This window comes from Mauremys mutica, chromosome 17 (assembly GCF_020497125.1).
Source record: "Mauremys mutica isolate MM-2020 ecotype Southern chromosome 17, ASM2049712v1, whole genome shotgun sequence".
Classification (NCBI taxonomy): Eukaryota; Metazoa; Chordata; order Testudines; family Geoemydidae; genus Mauremys; species Mauremys mutica.
Genome location: NC_059088.1, coordinates 28,292,806 through 28,316,070, shown reverse-complemented (window position 1 = coordinate 28,316,070; position 23,265 = coordinate 28,292,806). Strand labels below are relative to the sequence as shown.

At 58.6% G+C, this 23,265-nt stretch overlaps 3 protein-coding genes and 1 non-coding gene across 5 annotated transcripts in view; 1 reads left to right on the top strand and 3 right to left on the bottom strand.

Annotated features, from left to right (window-relative positions):
* Window positions 1-6,118, bottom strand: part of NPR1 (natriuretic peptide receptor 1) — a 34,487-nt gene extending 28,369 nt beyond the window's left edge. The window contains exon 1 of the mRNA XM_044991837.1: window positions 5,216-6,118. Within this exon, the coding sequence (XP_044847772.1) occupies window positions 5,216-5,906 (691 nt within the window). The 5' untranslated portion in view covers window positions 5,907-6,118. The remainder of the gene's footprint in view (window positions 1-5,215) is intronic.
* A 5,125-nt stretch (window positions 6,119-11,243) lies between these two features.
* On the bottom strand, window positions 11,244-11,315 carry TRNAM-CAU. The gene has a single exon. It is a non-coding gene; the product is annotated as a tRNA-Met (tRNA).
* Window positions 11,316-11,455: 140 nt separating this feature from the next.
* ILF2 (interleukin enhancer binding factor 2) lies at window positions 11,456-19,809 on the top strand. Of its 2 annotated transcripts, none has more exons than XM_044991840.1 (15): window positions 11,456-11,756; window positions 12,183-12,242; window positions 12,951-12,993; window positions 14,422-14,526; window positions 14,921-14,998; window positions 15,255-15,357; window positions 15,440-15,505; window positions 15,801-15,917; window positions 16,187-16,265; window positions 16,733-16,820; window positions 17,082-17,143; window positions 17,588-17,702; window positions 18,372-18,462; window positions 19,016-19,185; window positions 19,540-19,809. In XM_044991840.1, exons 1-14 carry the CDS (start codon window positions 11,752-11,754, stop codon window positions 19,174-19,176), a joined length of 1,173 nt encoding a protein of 390 aa, XP_044847775.1. In that variant the 5' UTR covers window positions 11,456-11,751; the 3' UTR covers window positions 19,177-19,185; window positions 19,540-19,809. The 2 variants fall into 2 exon arrangements, with proteins under 2 accessions (XP_044847775.1, XP_044847774.1); XM_044991839.1 differs by having other exon boundaries at window positions 11,460-11,756; window positions 19,648-19,809.
* Window positions 19,810-20,419: 610 nt separating this feature from the next.
* On the bottom strand, window positions 20,420-22,863 carry SNAPIN (SNAP associated protein). The gene is made up of 4 exons (XM_044991841.1): window positions 22,698-22,863; window positions 21,986-22,032; window positions 21,543-21,661; window positions 20,420-20,920 (listed from the first exon to the last, which is right to left on the bottom strand). Exons 1-4 carry the CDS (start codon window positions 22,823-22,825, stop codon window positions 20,816-20,818), a joined length of 399 nt encoding a protein of 132 aa, XP_044847776.1. The 5' UTR covers window positions 22,826-22,863; the 3' UTR covers window positions 20,420-20,815.
* Window positions 22,864-23,265: the final 402 nt, after the last annotated feature.

The window sequence follows — 23,265 nt, the reverse complement described above, 5'->3', positions numbered from 1 at the left end:
TTAAGGAAAACAAACCGAGCTCCTCAAGTCTCCTTTCATACGACAGGCTTTCCATTCCTCGGATCATTCTAGTGGCCCTTCTTTGTACCCGTTCCAGTTTGAATTCATCCTTCTTAAACATGGGAGACCAAAACTGCACACAATACTCCAAATGAGGTCTCACCAATGCCTTATATAACGGGACTAGCACCTCCTTATCTCTACTAGAAATACCTTGCCTAATGCATCCCAAGACCGCATTAGCTTTTTTAACGGCCACATCACATTGCCGACTCATAGTCATCCTACGATCAACCAGGACTCCTAGGTCCTTCTCCTCCTCCGTTACTTCCAACTGGTGCGTCCCCAGCTTATAACTAAAATTCTTGTTAGTCATCCCTAAATGCATAACCTTACACTTCTCATTATTGAATTTCATCCTGTTACTAATACTCCAGTTTACAAGGTCATCCAAATCTCCCTGGAGGATATCCCGATCCTTTTCTGAATTGGCAATACCTCCCAACTTGGTGTCATCCGCAAACTTTATCAGCCCACTCCTACTTTTGGTTCCGAGGTCAGCGATAAATAGATTAAATAAAATCAGACCCAAAACCGAACCTTGAGGAACTCCACTGGTAACCCCCCTCCAACCCGACAGATCACCCTTCAATACGACCCTCTGCAGTCTCCCCTTTAACCAGCTCCTTATCCACCTCTGGATTTTCATTTCGATCCCCATCTTTTCCAATTTAACCAGTAATTCCTCATGCGGTACCGTATCAAACGCCTTACTGAAATCAAGATATATTAGATCCACCGCATTTCCCTTGTCTAAAAAATCTGTTACTTTCTTAAAGGGCCAGGCACCCCTTAAAGGGCCACCTGGAACTGTATGGCACCAGCAGGGATAGAACTCACATCCTCTTGCTGCACAAGCCCACGCACCTGAACAAAAGGGGAATTCTCATGACGCGACTGCAGTGCAGGGCCCATGACACATAGGTGAGCTGTGGGAGGCATACAGAAACCCCCACACATTAGGAAACGAAGCAGAGAAAGAGGCAGGTGGGAGTAAGTGGGCTCCACGCTCCTGTATAAACGGCACAAGTGCCCCTCTGCAAGCTCGGGTGCGAATCCGGCACTGCCACGCCTACCCGGGGGAGCGGAACGCTAAAGAAGTTGCAGCTGCACACAGGGAAGTGCCCCTCCTCCTGGAGACAAGATAATCACCCCTAATTCCAGCCTGCATCCCTGCATCCTGCCTCCCTGGACTCCCCGTTACAGGATTCTTCTTCACGTCCTGTCTTAAAACATCTGGCAGCGTTGCCATGTGGTTAAAGGTAATAATTGGAGATATACCAATCTCCTAGAGCTGGAATGGAGGTCATTGAGTCCAGCCCCCTGCCTTCACTAGCAGGACCAATTTTTTGCCCCAGATCCCTAAGTGGCCTCCTCAAGGACCGAGCTCACAACCCTGGATTTAGCAGGCCAATGCTCAAACCACTGAGCTATCCCTCTGTAGCTGGCATGCAGTGGCTGTGGCCCACCCCAGACAGGGCTGCATTTCGGGGACTGAGGAAGTTCTCAGGCAAGAGTCTCAAAATGATTCAGCTGCAGAAGAATCCGGCCTGCTGGGGGTCAGCTGGGGGCCGGGCTCCTTGGTAAATCTGGCCCCGAGGGTAGATGCTCAGCCCTGGAAAAGCTGGCACTCGAGGTTGGGCTGGGAGGATTAATGACATTAATTAGCACCACCGCAGCGTCCTCAGTCCTTTGCACCCTGGGAGGAAGCCGGGTCCCTCACTCGCAGGATAGAATGGCCGTGATCCACTGGCACCCTTAGAAAAACCTTCACGAATAACATCACCTCGCTCTGGTGTGCCCTGCCCAGCCAGGGTGGGGCCTGCCGGGCATCCGGCCTGCCCTTCTGCGTGGGCAGCAAGTGGGCACGGGGCCTGGCTCATCCCTCCGACAGGGAGACATGGCTCAGAGCCGAGCTCCCCATGTCCGGCAGCCCCCCCATGGACCCCTGGTCAGACGGGGGAGCGGCTAGATGGAGCAGGCTGTACAGGGAGGGATGACACTGGCTGTGCACCCACCCGCTGCTGCCCCCGAGCCCAGGGTCTCTGGCTGGCGGGGCCGCAGGCCCGGCTCCCCCGGGTTTGCAGATGAAGCTGGGCAGCTGATTTGGATTCACTCCCCCTAGGCTGGGCGGGGGGGGGGGGGATTTGCGGGGCAGGCCCGGGGGGAGAGACAGGGGCCCTACAGAGCTGAGGTCTGGGCCGGGGTTGCTGCTTGGATTTATGGTTTGACGTGGGGGGAGCGGGAGGAGAAGTCTGGGCTGAATGCTCCCGCCACGCATTGGGGCGCTCTGCCCACCCAGCCCATCCACGGGGTGCTCCCCCTCCTGGCTATCACAGCGTCTCCACGGGAAGCCCATCACCATGGCGCTGGGGTGCCCGGCTGTCAGACGGGCTGGGGGGGCGTCACTCCGCTCCAATCCCTGCCCCCCTTGTGCCTCCAGGGATCCGCACCTCCCGCCTGGGTATGGTGGGGGAAGGAAGGGGGTCACGGGCTGCTCTGTCACCCAGGGTCAGGCTTCCCAGCTGGGCCCCACGGGAGCCAGGCAGCTGGGTGGAGGCTATTGCCCCCCAGGGGTGTCTCTGCTTACCCCAGCCCTCCCCCCATCACCTGCTATCCGAGCAGCGACTCCCCTCCCCACGCACAGCAATTCCTGCCTGGCTCCGACCCGGGCTGGAGCCGTCGCCTGTTGAGCCCCGGCTCTCATTAGGTGTGTTTGGGGAGCACTGAGATGCCCGGTCCCAGATAGGGCCCCACTGCGCCAGGCGCTGTACAGACGCAGTGCGGCGACGGCCCCTGGCCCGCAGAGCTCACAGCCTCGGGGGCCGGATCCTGCTCTGCATGACGTTGGCACAAACCCAGGGCAGGCGCTGACGCAGCTCATTGCTGTACCGCGCTCCCCCGCAGCACGGCCCGGCGGTCAGCCCTGGGCCGGGCAGGCCTCTGGGAGCAGCCACGCGGATGAGGCCGGGCGTTGCCATAGCAGCTTTGACTTCCAGACAGCCAGGTCTCTTGCCTTTTGTCCCAGCCAGGCCAGGAGTGGCTCTGTGGGACGGGCCACGGGGTCAGGGAGCACGGGGCAGGTTGGGGCTACGATTTTTCAGTGCCAGGGGCCAGGATTCGGTGGGTTAGAAACCCAGTGAGGGGACATTAAACCCTGGGCAGGGAGATGATCCATCAGCCTGCCCCAGCTGCCCCCCCCAAAGCACACGCACAAATCCATCCATCTGCATGCGCACACGCACGCACACAACCACCCATCCACGCGCGCTGCCTAATCCCCGGGGCTCCTAGTTTTCTGTGACAAAACCCCAACGTTCTCCAGCACAAACACAAAACTAGCCGTGTTTTTCCACGGTTCAAGCGAAGTGCTGACCCTCACTTTCCCCAGCCGCAGGATCCACAGGTATCCGCGGAACACGAGGTTTTGGTGACAGCCAGCAGAAGCCCGTTTAGCCGAGCCTGCATGATCCAGCTCTGCATAGGAACCGGACCGGGGCTGACAGCTGAAGCCCAGGCCCCGCTGCCCGTGGGAGCGCCGGGTAACGGGGGCTCGGCTAAGAGGGGTTCTACGGTGCCTGTTTTTATTTTTTCACAAAATGTAAAAGCTGAAGATTCTCTGTCAAGGGGCCAGTTCCGCGGCCAGCGGATTTCCAGGCGCCCTGCGACTCAATCTGTCTCCCCAGCCGCACACACACACAGAGACACACGCCCGCCCGGGGCAGGCAGCACTGAATCCCTGCCGTGCGTCTCCGAGCCAGCGGGAAAGTTAGACGTTCCCAAGCCCAGGGCTCCGTGGTCCGGCTGGACACAAGGTGGGAGGCGAGGGGGGGGGGGGACTTTCACTGCCCATCTGTGGGTCAGTTCCCCAACGTGCAGGTTTGAGCGAAGGCTGCGTCCCAGTTCCCTGCTGTCAGGGCCAGATCCAAGTCCGTGGACAGTCTCCTCCTGGAGCAGGGTTTGGATCACGCCCTTAGAGCCGAGAGCCACGTGCACAAGTGTGCTCTGGCTGGGGGGATTCGGAGCTTGTCTCCCCATCAGGTTCCCCTGCCCCAGGCTGGGCTCTGCCCTGCAGTTGCCCGCTGCACCCCGGCATCCTGGTGCCCACCTGCAAAGCGCCCACCTGCCTTCTGGTGGCCAGGCTGGGGCGTCCGTGGGGACCGAGAGTCTGGAATGAAAGACGCTCCGCAAAAATCCCACAGCCCCACCCCAGGGGCTGTGCACTGGGCCCCGAGCTAGCGAGCTGCCCTGCACTCTGCAGCGGCTGGGGAACGGCTCTGGCAGGGGGATTGTCCCACCGGAGCTGCATCCCCTTACATCTCCCACGGGGAGCCAGCCCCCTGCCGCTGGGGCAGAGCCCTGGGGATCGGGCTGTTGGGAAGGGTCCTGTCCTGGGGGATTAGATGGGACCTGACGCGTGGATTGCACCTCGAGTGGCTTTGGCTGGGGCCAGATTCAAACCCCCAAGCAGAATTCCCCCAACCAGGGCCAGACGGGAGCAGACCAAATGCACCCCATCTCCCTGCAGCCCGGGAGGGCCCCCTGACAAGTCCCGTCCAAGCTCCCCTCTCTCACTGCCCGGGGGAGCGGTGTACATTTCAAAGGGGCGGCTGACCCCGTCACCCCCATCCCAGCAAGCTCCTTGCCTTTTCCAATTCAGAGCCACCCCCAACACCGCTCGGATCCCCCACTCTGTGTGCAGGGAGCCGGGGAAACAGACCCTGTGCTGGGCTGGCTGGAACGGCAGCACACCACAAAGTTAACACAAAGCAACTCGCAGAAAACTTCCCCCCCCCCCCGGCCCACTGGGAATCCAAGGGGCTGGATCTGTTCCACGTGGGGGGCTGGGAGAAGGGGGGCAGCGTTTCCGTGCGTGTGCATTAAGGAGGCGGCATGGCACCGGGGGCCCTTGCATTGTTCGGGTGAAGAAGAGTGTCATGGGGAGTGTTGCTGGGGGCGTCATGGTGGGAAGGCTGCACTGGGGGAGCTGAACCCTGGGGTGGCTGCAGTGGGGAGAAGTTGCACCCCGCGGAGCAGGGCTGCGGGGAGGGAGGAGGCTGCAATAGGGAGATGTGGCATAGGGGGCTTGTGGCACCGTGGGGCAGGGGGGTCCCTGGCAGCAGCGGTACCAAGCTGGCGTGGGAGGGTCACTTACTTCTGCCCTTCTGCTTGATATCCTGGATAAGGGCGGTGTAGTTGTCCTGGTCTCGGTCCTTGAAGGGGATGTCCCGCACGGTGAGGTTGCGGACGGTGGGCAGCTGCATGTACAGCCCTTCGATGGCGAAGAAGCAGGGCCGGTCGTCCATCTTCTCGTCCGAGTAGACCAGCGCGGCGCGCTGGGTCCAGTTGAAGTGGCGTTGCAGTTTCACGGCGTACTCGCCCAGCTTGCGGTGGCTGAGCCCGGCCCGCGTGGTCAGGGCATACATGTCCTTGTTGTCGAAGCCGTGGGCCTCCGCCCCGGCCGTCACCAGCGGCAGCTTCCAGTGGCTGGTCAGGCGGGCCACGGGCGCCGAGGTGTAGACGCAGCCGGGGCCGATGAAGGCGTCGGGGTTGTGGGTCAGCTTGAGGTCGACGGCGGCCACGGGGGCGTCCCGGTCGGAGCAGACGCCGTACCTGTCCTCGCTGTTGCCGAACACCCAGCGCACCGTGTGGCCCGGCAGCAGGTCCGGCTGCCGGTTGATCCGGTCGATGGCCAGCCAGATGGCGGGGCCCACGCGGGGCCAGGCCCACGGGTAGGTCATGTTTTGCTTTGGCAGCAGCACGGCCAGCGTCAGGTTGGCCCCTTGGCCCCGCGACCCGCCCAGCTGGCACAGGAGCCCGCACAGCACCACCAGCGCCCACCGCATGGCGTCACTGGCGCATCGCTGCCCCCGCGCCGACCCAGCCCCCCGACGTGCAGCCCCCAGGCTCCCCCGCTCCGGCCCCCTAGACCCCGGCGGGCCGCCCCGGGACCATGGCCGGAACTCCGAGTCTGCCCCTCCGCGCCCCGTCCCCCCACTGCCCTGGACTCCAGCCGCTGGGAGCTCCCTTCCCTTCCCTTCCCTTCGCTGCTTCGCTTCCCGGTGCCGAAAGTGACTGATTATCTCCCAGGCAGGCAGCCTTTTCCTTCCCCTCATTCAATGACAAAAGGGCTGTTATCATGCACAGCTCCTTAACCCCCTCCTGCCCAGAACCCCCCAGCGCAGGCAGGGAGCACCTGCCCAAGGGAGGGGACAGGGAAGGGGTGTGGGGGGGCGGTTTCACAAAGCCCGGTGAGGGGGGAGGAGAAGGCTGCTGGCCCCCCACTGGTCGCCCCCAGGACTGAGCAGAGCTGCCGGACACGGACAGGGTTTGGGGGGGTTTGCCCAGGAATTGAAAGGAGAGGGGGTGTTCGACGGCTGGGGGCGGCCGGGGTGGGGGGGGGTTGGCAACACTGCCTGTAACTTGTTGACCGCTGGGGGGGGATACGGGAGATAGGGGGAGGGAAATCCCAACGGGCAGAGACCGGGACAGGGTGGGATGGGATGAGATGGGGGGGCAGGGCGGGGAAAGGGCAGTTCCCAGCCGCCCTGGGGCACGTGGCTCGATCCCGCCGTTTGCCCCACTCCTCCCATGAGGGCAGCGTTCCTGCCTGGGGGGGAAGGGAAAGAACTGGGGCCCCCCATGTCCCGCCGCCAGCTCCGGGGCTCCCGGGGCCCCAGTGAGGGGTGAGCACAGGCCTAGCTGGAGGCAGGGCTCGGGCGGGGGGGTGGTCGAGGGGAAGCTCCCGGCTCCCCCCTGCTTATAAAACTTCACGCAGAGCAAGGAGCCAAAGGATCCCGCAGTGCCTGCGCCGGAGCCGTTGGGGGGCAGCAGAGGCTGGGGCGGGAGGCAATGGCCAGGGGTGGGGAGAAGGGGCTGGGGGGACAATGGGGGGAGGAGGCGGAGGAGGGCTGGGGGGGGGCAGGACTGAAGAAAATAAAGTATCCAGAGCCCTCCATGGAGGCTGGAGCGGGGGCCCGATCCGGGCCGGGAAGGGGACCAGGGCCTGATCCTGCTAGGTCCCCGCCTCCCCCATGGGCCCCAGGGTCCAGCTCTCCTTCGCCCCCTGGGGGCAGCGGTGGGGACGGCAGCTCTCCTCCTCAGCTATTACTGCATCCAGACCTACAGCATCACCAACTCTTGTGATTGTCTCATGATATTTGGCGTTTTCTCTTAAATCCCCAGCTCCTGGAGTCAGGAGACTCTCAGCTCCCATGTGAAATCCAAGTCTGGTTCTGGCCCTTGTGGGTGCAGGGATAAGCTGGACAATGGGAAAGAGGGGCAGCCCTGACGGCCCCAGCACCAGAAAGGGGGATCCGAGGAGCCGACCTCATGATTTGGGGGAGCGGGCTGGTGCTTTGGGGCACTGGCGGTGGGTAGGACTGAGTCCCGGGCAGTCTTTGGCGGGGGTCCCTCAAAGGAAGAAGGGGAGCCGTGCACAAAGACCCCCACCCCCACCCCACGGCTGAGCACTGCCCCAGAGACATGCAGGGGCCTCACACACAGAGACACGGCATAGCAGACCACAGGGCTGCTTCCATGCCTGGTGCTCACTCACCCCGGGGCAAGTCAGGAGCGCCCCGGTGACGAGCGATGCCGCAGAAGAGGGGGATTGGGCCCCTTGGCGGGAGGTGGGGGTGGGCTGGAGAGCCGGGAAGCAGACACGGTGGCTGCCTCCTCCCTCAGGTGTGCTGAGAAGGAGGTAGCAGAGAAGGAGGTAGCAGAAAGCCAGTCTACCCAGGCTGTGTCTGCAGCAACAGGCGTCCTGTTTCGGCTGGAATTTCTAGCTGCCACTGCCGTCCAGCGACTAGCACCCCCGGGGCAGTTTATTAACAGCGACGTGGGGAATGCGCCACCAGGCTCAGCGGGGGCACGGATATGGCCATAATCAGCCAATCCCCCATTAGAGGAGAGGGAGTTAATGGAGCCAATTATTGGCAGGGGGAGGCAGAGATACAATAACATCGCAGCGAGGCCAGAACCTGTGTCAGGGCAGGTTATTAACGGGAACGGGCAGCCGGAGCGTTTGCCTTGCAAATGGGCTTTCCATGCAAAGAAGTAAATTCGTTTCCAAGGCGCTTATCTAGTTACCGCCGGGTCCGTATTGTCTGGGGAGAATTTGTTCCTGGGGCTGAATGGGAAAAGCAGGTGGAGAAAGGCAGCTCTTTGTTAAATGCAACCTCGACCCTGCACTCAGGAGGGGGGCTGCATGTTGGGGGATAGTTAAAAAAGTCGCCCCCTGCCCCTGCTGGATTGCAAACCGCTGGGAAACAGGAGAACTCAAAGCACCCTGAGCAGCACCAGCGCTAGCGAGGGGAGTGAGTAGGTAACGCTGAGCAGGCTTCCAAGACCGTGGCCAGGGCTGCACGGAAACCGTGTGTAGTGGAAGGAGCAGTGGACAGGGAGCCAGGACCCCTGGGTCCTACCCCTGACTGCATGAGGGGAGCTGGGTCTTGTGGTTGTGGTTGTGGAGATGGGGGGGGGGTTAGGAGCCAGGACTCCTGGGTACTCTTCCCATCTATGGGAAGTGGGGTCTAGTGGTTAGAGTAACAGACTAGGAGACAGGACTCCTGGGTTCTTTTCTGAGTGCCTACCACTGATTGACTGACCTTGGGCGAGCCCCTTTCCCCTCCCCTGCCTCAGTTTCCCCACAAATGAAATATCGTAAGGACACTAATCCTTCTCCCAGGAGAGGTGCTGGGAGTGACGTCACGGTTCCCAAGTGCTCAGAGATCCCTGGTCAGCCTGCCTTGGTCTTTCGTTCCAGGGTGCGCTGTGGGATGCGTGGCCCGTTCCTCCACAGGCCCTGCTTGCTCTGAAATCACCCCCATGGGCACTGAGAGCGCATCGCGCTCCCCCCCCGGTGCCCTCCCCAGCCACATCTGCAGAGATGAACCTGAGGCTGGTCGGGAGGGGGGGAGGGGGCTGCAGTATTAGCAGCCGGGGGAGGGGGCATGAATTACTCCAAAGTCACTGTCGGCGGCGGGGGACTGAGGGAGGGAGAGCTGGTTATTTGGGCTTTGTGGATCAGCCGGCGCTGCCCCCGCGATGGATGGCTCCAGGGAGCCGGGGTTACTGAGCGGGGCCATTGGCGGGTGGGGAATTCATCTGATTTTACCCCCATCCAAACCGCCTGGGAGGGGGCAGATAGGCTCAGCCAGGATTTACCTCTCCCCAGTGCTGTGTCTAATCTACTCCTCTCTAACTCCGGTACAGTTACCATGCTCCCACCCTGCTCCCAAGTCCCACTTGTCCCCTTGGAGATGCCCAGGGAAGAAGCCCCCAACGTGGCCATTTTCAGTGCCCCGTTGCTGGCATTTCGGATGCCAGGAGCTGGAGGAAAGGGGCATCCACTGGCTGGGCTGAGCAGATGTTCTGTGGTGTCCCGGCGCCCCCCACAGGTCTGTTGGCACCAGACACACAGATCTTATGCAGGGTGGGGATCCCAGCTGGTTGGGAAGTTTTAGACAAACTTTTTTTTGCCGGAAAAGGCCGATTCATCAGACCCGAACCCGTTGACAGAACAGGGTTGGCTGCAAGGGATCTCCCAGCTCAACACGTTTGGGGGGGGGGGGGGGGGGGAGGGGCGGAGTGTTGAAAGGGTCAACGTGTCCTATTCCGATCTTTCTGAAACAAGACGTTTCAGGGCCGTTTGATCTGCAACGTCTTGTCTGGCTATTTACACCGATGGAATCGACACGTCGCCAGTGACTGGAATGCAATGGGCTTTTTTCAGATTTGGTTTTTTGGTTGGTGAAAATTGTCAAGGTTTTGACGTTTTGGGCCCAATGGGAACATTTTTCAGTATTTCTCAAATTCTCACAGGGTGGGAAAGAGGCCGAGTGTCTGTCTGGTCTGGTGAGCTTGCAGATTCTTTGGGGTAGGGACTGGTTCTCTTTGATGGTGGTAAAACGCATAGCCCAATGGGGTCCTGGTTTTATCTGGGGCCCACTCCATACTACGCATATCTGATTGCCCCCTAATTTCCTGCCCTCGCTTTCTCATTAGTGTCTCTGTCTCCGTCCAAAGCAGGTTTGTATCCTACTTGTTCAGCTGTCAATTCAAACTGCAGAGTGTACACAAAGTACAGCGCCTGGCACAATGGGCACAGGGGCCGTGGCTGGTGCTTCAAGGCCCCAGCGATACCAGTCAATAAATAAATAATAAATAACCAGGGTCCTCACCTTGGCCCTGGGACTGCCTGAAGCTTCTCCAACCCCCAGGTGTTCACAGATCATGAGTCAGGGCTTCCAAAACCCATGAGATTCAATCAATACACTAAATTGGGTTTATGTTATTTACCTTCTGGGCCGCGTTTTCCAGCTTTTCTCCTCAGCCACCAGGGCTAGAAGCTTGTCTTATTACTTTTAAAAGGAAGCTGAGATGCTTGGTGCCATCACCTGACTCCAGGAGCTGGGGCTTTAAGAAAAAAACCACCCACTATTTTGGAAAAATTGCACAAGTTGGTATCCCAGGGACTGGAATTTCAGGTGCTGGCCCCTGTGTGGTATGGAGCGCAGGTCCCGCTGACCCTGCTCTCCTTAGCCCAGGCACCTTGGCAGGGGGTCACTTCCTGGCCTGTCTGTCAGCTCCAGCGTGCTCTGAGCTGCAGTGAAATCACTTGTGGGAACGGCAGGAACCACCACATCACAGCCAGATGCCGTCGCATGGTGACACCGGCACGGTGATGTCACACCCGAACAATGACATCACAGCCAGACACCATCGCACGGCAACACTGGCACAGTGATGTCACACCCGAACAATGACATCACAGCCAGACACCTCATGGTGACACTGGCACAGTGATGTCACACCCAAACAATGATGTCACACCAAACACCATTGCACGGCGACACCGGCACAGTGGTGTCACACCTGAACAATGACATCATAGCCAGACACCGCATGGTGACACCGGCAGTGATGTCACACCCAAAGAAGGACCTCACAGCCAGATGCCATTGCACGGTGACACTGACATGATGTCACACCCGAACACCAGTGCAATGACATCACATCCAAACGCTGCAGCACAGTAACACCGGAGTGTCTGCAACGAGATGATGTCACAACCAAAAGCCTGCAGGGTGGTGACGTCACAAGCAAACGCCTGGGGAGTAAAACAGGTCCCTTGTTACCGCCCTGCACCAATGGAGAGCGCTGCGCTAAAAAAAGTCCCCTAGCAGAGGATGGTTTCGATCCATCGACCTCTGGGTTATGGGCCCAGCACGCTTCCGCTGCGCCACTCTGCTGCGCGCTCAGAGCCTGCCTCAAGCGCCTACATATCGCTGTGCGCTAGAGTGAGGGGGCACACACGCATGCGCACTCGGCGCGCCTCCCACCGGTTCTTTTCCGACTCTCCACCTGGCGGTCATTACCTGTCACTGCAGAGCGCGGCCACTCGGGACACGCGCGGAAACCACAACCCGCTCGGCGCTCCAGCTCCCCAACGGTCCCGCCTCGGAACGGCCTGTGATTGGCCGACGCTCTGACGCCTCTCGGCGCGTCACGATGGATAGGCGAGAAGACCAATGGCAAAGCCGGAATCGGAGAGGGGCCTCTGGGGCTGGTCGCGCGGGAGGCGGCGCGCAGCCAATAGGCGGGCAGCTTGTTGGAGGGTGAGCGACGCAGGCCGGCGGCTTCTCCTCTCCACAGCGGCGGGTTCCATTGTTCGGGTTCAGCGGCGCCATGAGGTGAGGGGCGGCCAGGCTCGGGCTCGGGCTCGGGCTCGGGCCCCGCGGGCGGATAGATCCAGGGGCTGCCTGAGGGAGATGCCCGGGGGTAGGGGGTCTGGGCTCGGAGGGTGGCTCCAGGGGGGCGGCTCCAGGGGCTGCCCCGGGTGGCTCTGAGGGAGATGCCCGGGGGGAGGGGGTCTGGCCCCGGGGGGCGGATCCAGGGGCTGCCTGAGGGAGATTGCCCGGGGGGAGGGGGTCTGGCCCCGGGGGGTGGCTCCAGGGGCTGCCCGGGGGAGATACGGGGGGGGGGGGGGCGGATCCAGGAGATGCCCGGGGGGGGGTCTGGCCCCGGGGGGCGGATCCAGGGGCTGCCTGAGGAGATGCCCGGGTGGAGGGGGTCTGGGCCCCTCGCTCTGCTGACCCGGGGCTCTCATCCTTCCCCAGGGGTGATCGAGGCCGTGGCCGTGGCGGGCGTTTTGGCTCCAGGGGGGGCCCTGGCAGCGGGTAAGTGCCGCTCTCCGAGCGAACCAGCCCCGGGGGGGGCTGGGCTGCAGCTGTGAGCATCGCCATCGGGAAAGCCGGTGTCGGCCTCGCCACTGGGCCTGCTGGCTCGTCACGCTGTAGAGGCAAAATCCTGAGGAAATGCGCCACTTCTGGATTGGGGGCCGGCCGCCAACTTGTGGCAAACCAGTAGGAGGTAGAGGGAAAGTGCAGCTTTGTCCATATGCTGTGAAGCAAAACCCCATAATCTTGCTAACGCTACGATCCAGCGCGTGGATGAGATCTCTAACTACGTACTGCACAGGCAAGGGCCGTCCTAAAGCGTATTCAGAGCTTTGCTTAGGTGGGACCCATTCTAAACTGGTAAACAGTTGGTTGACAACCCCCCCGCCCTCCTTCAAACAGCCTTCTCTAGTAATACTGCTGCACCGTTGCTGGTGAATCTTGATGGCCCCATTCTCTATGGCAAGAGTCTAAGCCAATGTGTTAAACTTCCTGTCTCCCAGGTAAAAAGGAATTTCAGCTTGTCCAGCAGGGTGAGGGGCTCTCCCCTGAGAGGCTGGGAAGAAGGGTTTGCTTTTCTCTAGAACACCCTCCCAACAGAAGTGTAGGATTTGATGGACTAGTGGTTCCGTCTGGTGTATGGTGTCTGCCCAGCAGTGAGTGGTTAACGTTGTCATAAGAACTCACCTTTGGCTTTTTCTTTTTTAGGTTCAGGCCCTTTGTGCCACACATCCCCTTTGACTTCTATGTGGTGAGTAACCTGGCTTGGGTTAGCCAGTCCATGGCATTGGCTGTATAAACCCAGTGCAGGAATGTTGTATTGCAGTTCTATTCTTGGTTTAAAAATAAACTGAGTTTAAGGTGTGTTTTCACAGCACAGTTAGCATACCTGAGTTAACTGCACTTGGGCTAATCCACCTTAATAGCTCCAGTGCGACTCAGAGCTGCCACACTTCAAACCATTCAGTTACCCAGAGTGATTGGATTAGCTGCTGCTGGCTTTTTATAATTTGAGCTGTGGCATCCTCACTGCACTTAGCCATTCATGGGCTAGCTGGGAGTTCAAACCACCAATAATTTGAGCTGGACACTCCTGTGTGTGGACAAGAATAAAGTTGGGGTAACTTGAGCGAACTGCTGTGAAGACACACCCATAAAGCTCCCAGTACACAAACTGCAGGCTGTGGCATCTAATAGCTTAAGTGCTGGTAGTCTAGTATGAGACAGGAAGTTTGCTGAAAGCCAGACCTGCTATTTGATTTTTTTTGGCTAATTTGAAGTAATCAAAGGGACCATAAGTGGTTAGCATGGCTGTCAGGGTGTGGCAAATGGCAGTGGAGGCACAAGGTGAAGGGTAAACAGACTGGAGAGAGTTGGTTCTTATGACATATGGCCCACCCTTTAAGATCCAAACAGAAGAGAAAATCTCTTTTCCCAACTCTACTGCCTATAGTCCAAATAAAGCATGAGTTACCTTGGCCAAGTTCCCAGAAGAAATCAGCGTATCCTCCAGACTCCTTCCTGGTCTTGGCCCTTCTCAGCCGTGTGGGATCTGCTTGATCTGCTTCCTTTTATTGGGGAGGTTTCCCCTTCCTTACAGCTGTTTCCATCCTCTCTTGAGTGCCTCTGCAGTAAAGATACACAGGTGTGGTCCTTGCCAAGGAGAAGGGATTAATGGGTTCCTTGCCTTCAAAGGTGGGGCTGTACACCCTGGCACACCAGTTATAAGGTTTGGATATATGTTCCGAGCTCAGGTACAGCAGCTGAGGGGTTTCCTTTTTTTGCCTCCTTTTACTAATAAGGCTTTTCAGGATGGATCCTTCAGAATTTTTTTTAATCCAGCTTCTCGCAACTGTCCTTTCATAGCTCTTGGTTCCCAATCAGCTCTATGTAGAACACGTGCTTTATGGTGGTAATGCACCAGTTCTAGTGCTTCTCTGTTGTTTGGGAAGATATGTAGGCAGGACTGAAGGTTTCCGTGCTCCACTAAAAACAAAATGCCCAACTTGACTGCTACAGTGGAACAGCCATTAGCAGAAGGAAACATACTGAAGTGACTAATGGATGTAAACAGTGGAGTTAAATGGAATAATCATTTTCTTGCTGGTAAACGAGCCACTTTGAAGACCTTGTCTCACTGGCACAACACCAGTCTGATATCTGTCTACTCTCGTTTCAGTGTGAAATGGCCTTCCCCCGTGTGAAACCTGCCCCAGATGAGACGACATTCAGTGAAGCCTTGCTGAAGAGAAACCAGGATCTGGCTCCCAATTCTGCTGAACAGGTTAATAAAGCATGTGTGCTGGGTGCTTGCCCTTGGAAACATGTCAAAAGGAGTTCAAGGTGTTGCCAGGTTGCTTTCAGTAGAGCGTTGACTTTGTTACGGTTGTAAGGAGTACAAGAAATGATCTTCGTAGAAAGGGAGGGCTAGCTCCCTAGCCTGTGGGAGATGCACGTCCTGGGGTGGGTATTTAGCCTGCAGTAGGATGCTGGTGAGGGAAAATGCAACATTATTTGGAAAGTGGCTTCTAAACACACTTGAACTAACCTGTCTGTTGCATCCCTTGTACTGGGGTTGTACAAGTCGTATCCTTCCAAAGCTTGTGTATTTAGCTTGGAGTCTCAAGACTCCAGTCAGTCTGTTGCTGCTACAGCCACTTTCTCTGATTCCTTTTCAGGCTTCCATTCTTTCCCTGGTGACTAAAATAAACAATGTGATTGACAACCTGATCGTAGCACCAGGAACTTTCGAAGTGGTGAGTCAGACGAGTTTGTTTGGAGAATCTACCCAGCACGATGTGCCGGCAGATCAGGGAGACTGTCGTGTTCTGATCGAGTTGCTCTTGATTCTCCTGCCTCAGTACAAGATCAGAATATTAGAGGCACAACTGGTATTAAAGTGGCTTTCTTTGGCCTGACTGGAGTCCATCTCCCCTCCGGAGGGTGGGGTGCACAAGGGGACACACAAGTAGAGCTGATGGCATTAACTCTCGGTTTGCTCCCATACACCAGCAAATCGAAGAAGTCCGCCAGGTGGGGTCCTACAAGAAGGGTACCATGACAACGGGGCACAATGTGGCCGATCTGGTGGTGATCCTGAAAATCTTGCCCACACGTAAGTATTGGCATCTCCTCTGTGGCTGACTGGGGGCGGTGGCCAGAACGAACGTAACTCTGTATTCCATTTCTCCCTCTAGTGGAAGCTGTTGCTGCCTTAGGAAACAAAGTGGTGGAAAGCCTGAGAGCACAGGATCCTACTGAAGGTCAGTAACTTAACTTGCAGTGTGATGTGAAGGGGATGCAGATGAGCAGAATACGCAATGACACTGATGTTCCCTGATAAAATAGGGAGTCGCTCCCCATAGACTCCCTGTGGTAGGGGCTCCTTCATGCACAAACCAGTGCAAAGCTGAGAGGTCACTGAAAACCAGTGAAATGTCAAGGCTGAGACCAGCCTCTCTGCTTCTATTTGCCTTTGGTGTCTTGGGCTCAGCCATGTGGGATCTGTGGGGTCTCACGACCCCCCTCTCAGTAACTGTCTTGGTTTTTCTCCCTCAGTCCTGACCATGTTAACCAACGAGACTGGCTTTGAGATTAGCTCTGCTGATGCCACGGTGAAGATCCTCATTACCACCGTGCCCCCCAACCTTCGCAAGTTGGACCCAGAGCTCCACTGTAAGGAAACCTCTCAGAACTTATTTGGCTGCTTAGTTAGCGTGTGGGGATGGGGAGCTTCTATTTGTCCACTGCAGAGCAGCCCTGTTTACCCACAGCCATGCTGGAGGATTTGGGGGGCAGGGGGTACAGCTTGCTTGCTGATTCTGCACCCCATAGCTGTGACAATCCAGAGCATGTTTACAGGAGCATGGGGAGCAGCTTGCTTTACTGCGGGCTGACTCTCCTCAAATGTTCTGAATCAAACCTGCCTACCTCTCCTCTTCCAGTGGATATCAAAGTGCTGCAGAGCGCCCTGGCTGCCATCCGACACGCTCGCTGGTTTGAAGAGAACGCTTCTCAGTCCACGTAAGTTTCTCTGCAGCTGGGAGGCCTTGCTGACCTAGCCTTCCCTGTATGCAGTGAACTGGCTGTTTCCCCTCTGGGGAAGGGCTTTCATCACCAGTCCCATACTCCTCGAGGTAGTGATGTGACATAGCCCTGTCTAGCCAGAGACCTAACACCGGAGCTCAAGCCCAGCTCTAATACTGCAGGCACGTAGCAATCTGGCTTCGCTTGGATCCATGCAGGCCACCACCCCACACATGCACGCGCAGGGGAGTTTGCCTCTGACGAAGTGTTGGCTAGCAGAGTAACCGGTAGAGGAAAATCTTTGGGTTCTTCCAGAGCTGATGCTGGGCAGAGGTGCAGCACCTGAGCCCAGGCCCCCAAAGCAGCCCCATCTCTAATACTCTAGACTGGCCTTGGCAGCCAGCGAGAGGTCCGAGCCCTGTGGAACCCTCTGAGCATTGTCCTTGTGAACCGTCGTCTTTCAGGGTGAAAGTCTTAATCCGATTGCTGAAGGACTTGAGAATCCGATTCCCTGGCTTCGAGCCCCTCACTCCGTGGATCCTCGACCTTCTGGTACGTGAGTGGAAGGAGGCTTTGATCTAAAAGGCACAGTTTCCATATAGACTCTTTCACTCTGATTTGCTGTGCTACTGTGGCTTCCCTGGCCAATGTTCGGAGGGATTTGGTGGGTCTGCAGCTCCCGACTGCGAATCCCAGCAGCAGCTCAAGCAGTCAAGTCCCACAGATTGTCGCTTCCTGCAGGGACAGGAGCCTTAAAACTGATCTTTCATAAACACTCCCTTGTGTCTAACAACTTCCTCCCCTTCCCTTCAGGGGCACTATGCTGTGATGAACAACCCTACCAGGCAGCCCTTGGCTCTCAACGTCGCGTACAGGTACGTGTGCTGCAGCTAAAGCGAATGTCAGCGTAGAAATCTTGCCTCTGCTGCTGGTGCTGTGGGCTCTGCTTTCTCAAGACTGTTTCATGCTGCGTGAGCTCCCTTGTCACTTCTTCAGAACCTCCTGAAACGAGCAGGTTGCTGCTGCGTGTATGTAATCACGGCATTGGCCAGTACCATTAACGCAGGACTTCTTACCTTGAGCTCTCAGGTCTAAATCCTTTCAAATATGGTGACAAAGCAAACTCACGGCCTATTGCGAACACCGTGAGTTGCTGCCATACACACTTACGCCATGTTAGGAGTGTGCTCCCTTGGACCACTTTCCTTAGCGCCGAGTGCTAAACATATCCTATGCCACACTGGCGACTCACCCCAGGGCTCTGCGAGAAAATGGTGCTGGGGAACTGTCTATGTTGCTAACACCTGACTGCCCCACAGGCGCTGCCTTCAGATCCTGGCGGCTGGGCTGTTCCTCCCGGGATCTGTTGGGATCACCGATCCCTGCGAGAGTGGCAACTTCAGAGTCCATACAGTCATGACCCTGGAACAACAGGTGAACTAATCTTTGTGCATGCAGCCTCCCTGAGGCTGGCCCCATGGCATTCTGTAAAGGGGTAAAACTCTGCTGGAAGTGCAACTTGCTGTATGAAAATGCGCTAGTGGGTTTTCTGGCTGCATTTATCCCCAGGGGCTTCCAGCCTGGGGCTCAACCCTTCCTGTCACTGGGGTTAGATCAGGAGGGTGCTGTGACCCTGGGTACAGCGTGAAAGAGGGTTTATGACCCCTGAGGCAATACTCTGGGAAGCTGCCACTTCAGCCAGTCTTGGTGGTGGGATGCAGTTCGTAGGCAGGAGCATGGCTCACTGGGTAAAAGCAAAGACCTGCAGAGCCCAAGTCTTAATTTAAAATTAAACTGTAAACGAGGGAAGAGCAGACAAGTCTTCATGTCACCCCTGTCCTGGGGAGAGGAGAGCCAAGCCGTAGCCCTGTGCACACAAAACAGCGCTGGGTTACCCCAGCTGAGCTGCTGTAGCATGGGGCAGTCAGATCAGGCTCCTATGGCTAAAACAAGGCCATACTGAGAGCGTGTGATAGGCTGGGCCAAACACTAATGCCTGGATGATGTATCTGATACAACGCCAGCAAGAGAGCTAGTCAGAAAGGCTCTCCTCCCAGTGCGGGGGACTCTGGCGCGTGCATTCATTCTCTACTCCCATCATAGGACATGGTGTGTTACACGGCACAGACGCTCGTCCGAATCCTCTCGCACGGAGGTTACAGGAAGATCCTTGGACAAGAGGGGGATGCCAGCTGTAAGTAGGAGCTCAGTGGCTCATGACTGCTGGTCAGCATGGCCAGGAAGTGCTGGGGCTTTATTTGGAGACACCTCAGGGAGGATGTGGAAGGTTGAAGACTTAAGGGGCCTTAGCTGAGCATATGGCAGAAGAGACCAATCCCACATAGTTTGACTTGGTCAGACTCAGCAAATCAAGCATGCAGGCACACCCAGCCTGTGACCTGACAAGGATAGGCCTGGTCCCTGCATGGTGGGGGCTGTTGCTAGAACTTGGAGCAGCCTCTTGCCTTGCCTTGAAACCTGACAACTTGCCCTTGAGGAAAGAAGTGGACAAATGTAAGGGGCTTGCTCATGCCAGTTGGTAAGTGTAAGTCGCTAGGGGTCTGCTGTCAGCTCCCTGTAACAGCTGCAGCGGGAGGAGAACTGGCAGCGGGCTCTGGGTTACTTCAGCTGGTCTCCTTGTTACCGGCACCGCTCTGAGGAATGCCCTGGGGTTAGGGTGCTGGCGATCTTACGCTGGCAGGACCCTGCCCTGCAGGCTGACATGGCTTCTTCTGTTTGCTTTGCAGACCTGGCCTCTGAAATGTCCACTTGGGACGGGGTGATAGTCACCCCTTCAGAGAAGGCTTATGAGAAGCCTCCAGAGAAGAAGGAAGGGGAGGAGGAAGAGGAGAATCAAGAAGAAACAGCTGCAGGAGAGGAGGAGGAGAGCATGGAGACTCAGGAGTGACCTGCCCAGGTACGTGATGTCTGAGGGGCACGTCTACCTGGAACTCAAGGGTCTCAGCCTGGTTCCGGTGTCTGGGGCTGCACCATTCCCATCCCACTTCTAAATGCAACCTCCTACCTGTAATGCCTGAGACCGTAAGTGGAAACTAACAGTCCAACTTGCTGCTGCTGCTCAGGTGGCTTCTTACCTGCAGCATCTGAGTCTAACACTGCAGGGAAATCCCTAAGCTTAAACTGGCTGGGATGCAGGACTATCGGGAACCTCTGCGCTTGGCTAGTGAGCCCCAGTTAATGTGATCAGGCCAGTGATAGGAGCTTCTTACCTCAGCTGCTGCTCTTTCACTAGTGAGATCTTGTCCCTCAGGCAGCTGGCTCTAAGCTCAGGACTCCCGTCTGCACCTGAGCACTCTGAAAAGGCTGGTACAAGCTCCTGCCTCACCTGCATTTTGTGGTGTTTGCTTGGCTCTTGCAGTTTGACCCCTACCTGTAAAGCACCCTGCTGGCCGAAGCACATGAAGAATCTCGTCTAGGCCTGAGCCTGTCCTCACCCATCCGTCCCGCAGAACGACGGAAACAGTCCTTTGTATTTTGTCTTGGTTTTTATAGGTTATATTAAAATGGTTCCCCCTTTTAAGTGCCTCTCCTCTGATTCGTATGTGGGCAAACAACCTTCTCCCCTCCCCAGGCGGAGGCCTGGGTAAGGGGGGGGGCGATTCCAGATCTTGGAGGAGCTGAAACTGGTCCATCCATCCACTCTAGAGCTGCACTTCGTGCCTAGGGGCAGCATGACAAGACACTACGGGATAGTCTCCACAGTGCCACAAGTACTCCTGTTTTTACTAAGGGATCTGACAGGCCTGAGCCAATCTGCACTTGAGCAAGGCTTTCGCTTTCCTCTAGAGCTGGGGTGGCTAAACCCTGGCTCATGAGCCACCGGCGGCACTTCTACAGTTGAAATGTGGCGTGCGGAGCTCCCCGTGCGTTCCCCCTACCAGACTTAGGCGGGGAAGCTCCAGCCCTCTGCCTTGCAGCAGGGGTGGCAGGCAGGCCCCAGCTCTCAAACATCTCACACTTGTTGTATGCGGTTTGGAGGGTCAGTCAGTTTGGCCACCCCGGCTCCAGAGACTGCTGTGTCTGTCAAAGCAGTGTCCTCCGGCGGGCGGGAGAGAACAGTGTGTGCAGCAGGTCCATGAGCACCCAGCTCTAGCAGGACTCTCCCCCCCGCCCTACACATCACTCACCAGTCATAAGCAATAGGCAGTTTTATTGTACATAGGCCCCTCGGCTCTATGAATGGAGCTTACGTTAGTACAAGCCACCTGTACGGAGCGTGGGGGCAGCAGGTCTGAGAGCCCCTGACCAGTGGAGGAGACACTCGCAGGTGCTACCTCTCACCAGATGACAAGGAAAGGGCCACCTGCCCAGCTTGCTGAGCTCTCCCTAAAAGCAGCATGGAAGGTGGGAGCGGCTCTACCCCTCCATGTGACACCCAGCTGTGCATCTCTCCCCTGCAGTCCCACCCCCCCCACCCTAACTTCAGCTCTGCAGGGCCGGGTGCTCTTGTCTCCCCCTCCCCCCGAACTTCTAGTACCAGCTCTAGAATCCACTGGGCATCAGTCCAGCCAGGCTCCCCCCATGCTTCACTTGCTGGGCGAGCCCTGGGGGTAGCCACCGGAGGCCTCCAGGATGGCCTTCCTGCGGGCAGTCTCCTTGGCCACGTTGTGATTGAGTCTCCTCAGCCGTTCCTGTGGGGGGAGGTAATGCTCATGTAGCAGAAATGCTGCCTCTTCCCATGTAGCCCTGCCAGACCCACAGCTGCATGAGAGGGTGAAGTCTCCTAGTCCCTTGGAAATGGATTCCTTCCCATACCCAGGCTCTGGATGGCACCTCTAGCCTTCCTAGCACAAAGGGGCTGCTGCCCCAGGCTGCCAACCAGGAGCTCGGGATTCTCTCTGCCTCAGGGGGAGTGAAAGCACCGGTCAGTTTCCAAAGGCAGCTCCCAGGGCAGTGCTCTGGGGCAGGGCCTAGCACAATAATCCTCAGAGGAGCAGCAGGGCTGCTCAGGCAGGAGCAGCAATTTTTGCAGGGCCAAAGTCTGCGGCCACCATCCTGAGCCAGGCTGGCAGGCCCACAGCCGAGCGCGTGTGATGGCAGAGCCGGGAGAAGTCTGCAAGCTCTCAGCCCCTCCATGTCAGCCGTAGGGGGTGGGTCTGAAGCAGACTCCAGGCTGAGCCTCCAGCGTCCTCAGTGGCAGCTGGATCAGTTCAGAGTCCCTCAAAAGCTTGGGGGTTTGTTCTCAAACTCCCTCCCACCTGCAGAGCCCAGCAGGGTCCCCCTGCTGCACCTGGTAGGGGGCGAGGTACCCACCTGTGCATTCTGCAGGATATTGTTGACCAGCACAACTCGGCGCCGGGCGTTCAGCAGCTTCTTCACGTATGGGTCCAAGTCGAGCGCAACCTTCTGGTCTTCATTGATCCTGCACAGCTCTGAGGGAAGGGACACTGTAGTGCCAGGCAGGAGCAGGCTGGCTCCCCCGACCCCGTCCCCAAACCCCACGCAGAACACAGCAGGCCCTTGCTGCAATGTATTTCCCCAGGCCGGAGCTAACCAGCCGAGCAAAGGGGCTCCCCTGGGGAACCTTGTCAACAGTTACCGTCCCCTTGCCACCAATCGTGCTGTGCTCAGCGCCACCCCGTGCCGGGATCCTGCTTCCCCTACGTGCCCCACGCTGGCCCAAGCACCTCGCCCTGGGGGATTCACCCCCTTCAGGCCGCTCAGCCGGCACCGCGCCCAGCGGCACGTGGGCTCACCTGTGGCCAGGTTATCGATGTGCTCCCGAAGCTCCACCTGGCTCTCCCTGGGGAAGCACAAAGGTGATCAGTCAGTGCTGCTGCCCACCCCGGCCCCAGCCAGCCAGGGGAGCCCAGTGAGGCCTGCCCGGACCCACTCCCGGGGAGCCTCTGGGCGACCCCCAGCCCGGGCAACACCCCCAGCGCCACTGGGCTCAGCCCAGCCTCCCCCCGCCATGGGGTAGATCCCAGCTGCAGCAGGCCTGCCTCCCCTTCCCCCGCAGCCCCAGCCCTCGCAGCGCCCCGCCCAGGCACCTCCCACCATCCAGTGCCTCCCCACTCCCGGGCCCCAGCCCGTGGGGCTAGATCCCAGCTGCAGCTGGCCTGCCCCCGCCCCCGCCCCCACCCGGTCCCAGCCCCCCCATCCCGTGGGGCTAGATCCCAGCTGCAGCTGGCCAGCCCCCCCACCCCCCTCGGTCCCAGCCCCCCCAGCCCGTGGGGCTAGATCCCAGCTGCAGCTGGCCTGCCCCCCCACCCCCACGGGTCCCAGCCCCCCCTATCCCGTGGGGCTAGATCCCAGCTGCAGCTGGCCTGTCCCCCCCCCCGGGTCCCAGCCCCCCCTATCCCGTGGGGCTAGATCCCAGCTGCAGCTGGCCAGCCCGGTCCCAGCCCCCCCTATCCCGTGGGGCTAGATCCCAGCTGCAGCTGGCCCGCCCCGCCCCCCATCAGGCACCTGACCGCGTGCACGTGCGAGTCGAGCTGGCGCGCGGCCGGGCGCAGGAATTCCAGCAGCCCCTCGGCGAAGAGGTCGCGAGCCCCGGACCCCGGGGTCCCCGCGCCAGGCCCGGCCAGCGCCGCCATCGCCCCGCCGCGCAGCCTGCCGGGAAGCGGAGTGTCCGCGCGGCGCCCCCTGGGAAATGTAGTTCCGGGGGGGCCGGCAACGGCGCTGCCGCGCAGCCCGCTGGGAAATGTAGTGCCGGGGCTGTGTCCCTGTTGCAAAGGCCTCTGGGAAATGTAGTTTCCCAGGGGTCAGAACTCTCAGTCCAGATGCGCCTCAGTCATGGGGGGCGAGCCCCCTGCAGCCAGAGCCAGCGCTGCCCCACCCCCAGGCAGCGCCGAGCACACGGGGCATCCTCCCCAACCCCCCTCACATCTGGACTCCGCCCCCCGGGGGTTCCCTACACCAGCTGTTCTCAAGGGGGGGCCGTGAGCAGGTTTCGGGGGTGGGGGGGTGGCGTTAGACTCCCTGGGGCCCAGGGCAGAAAGCTGAAGCCTGAGCCCCACTATGCGGGGCTGAAACC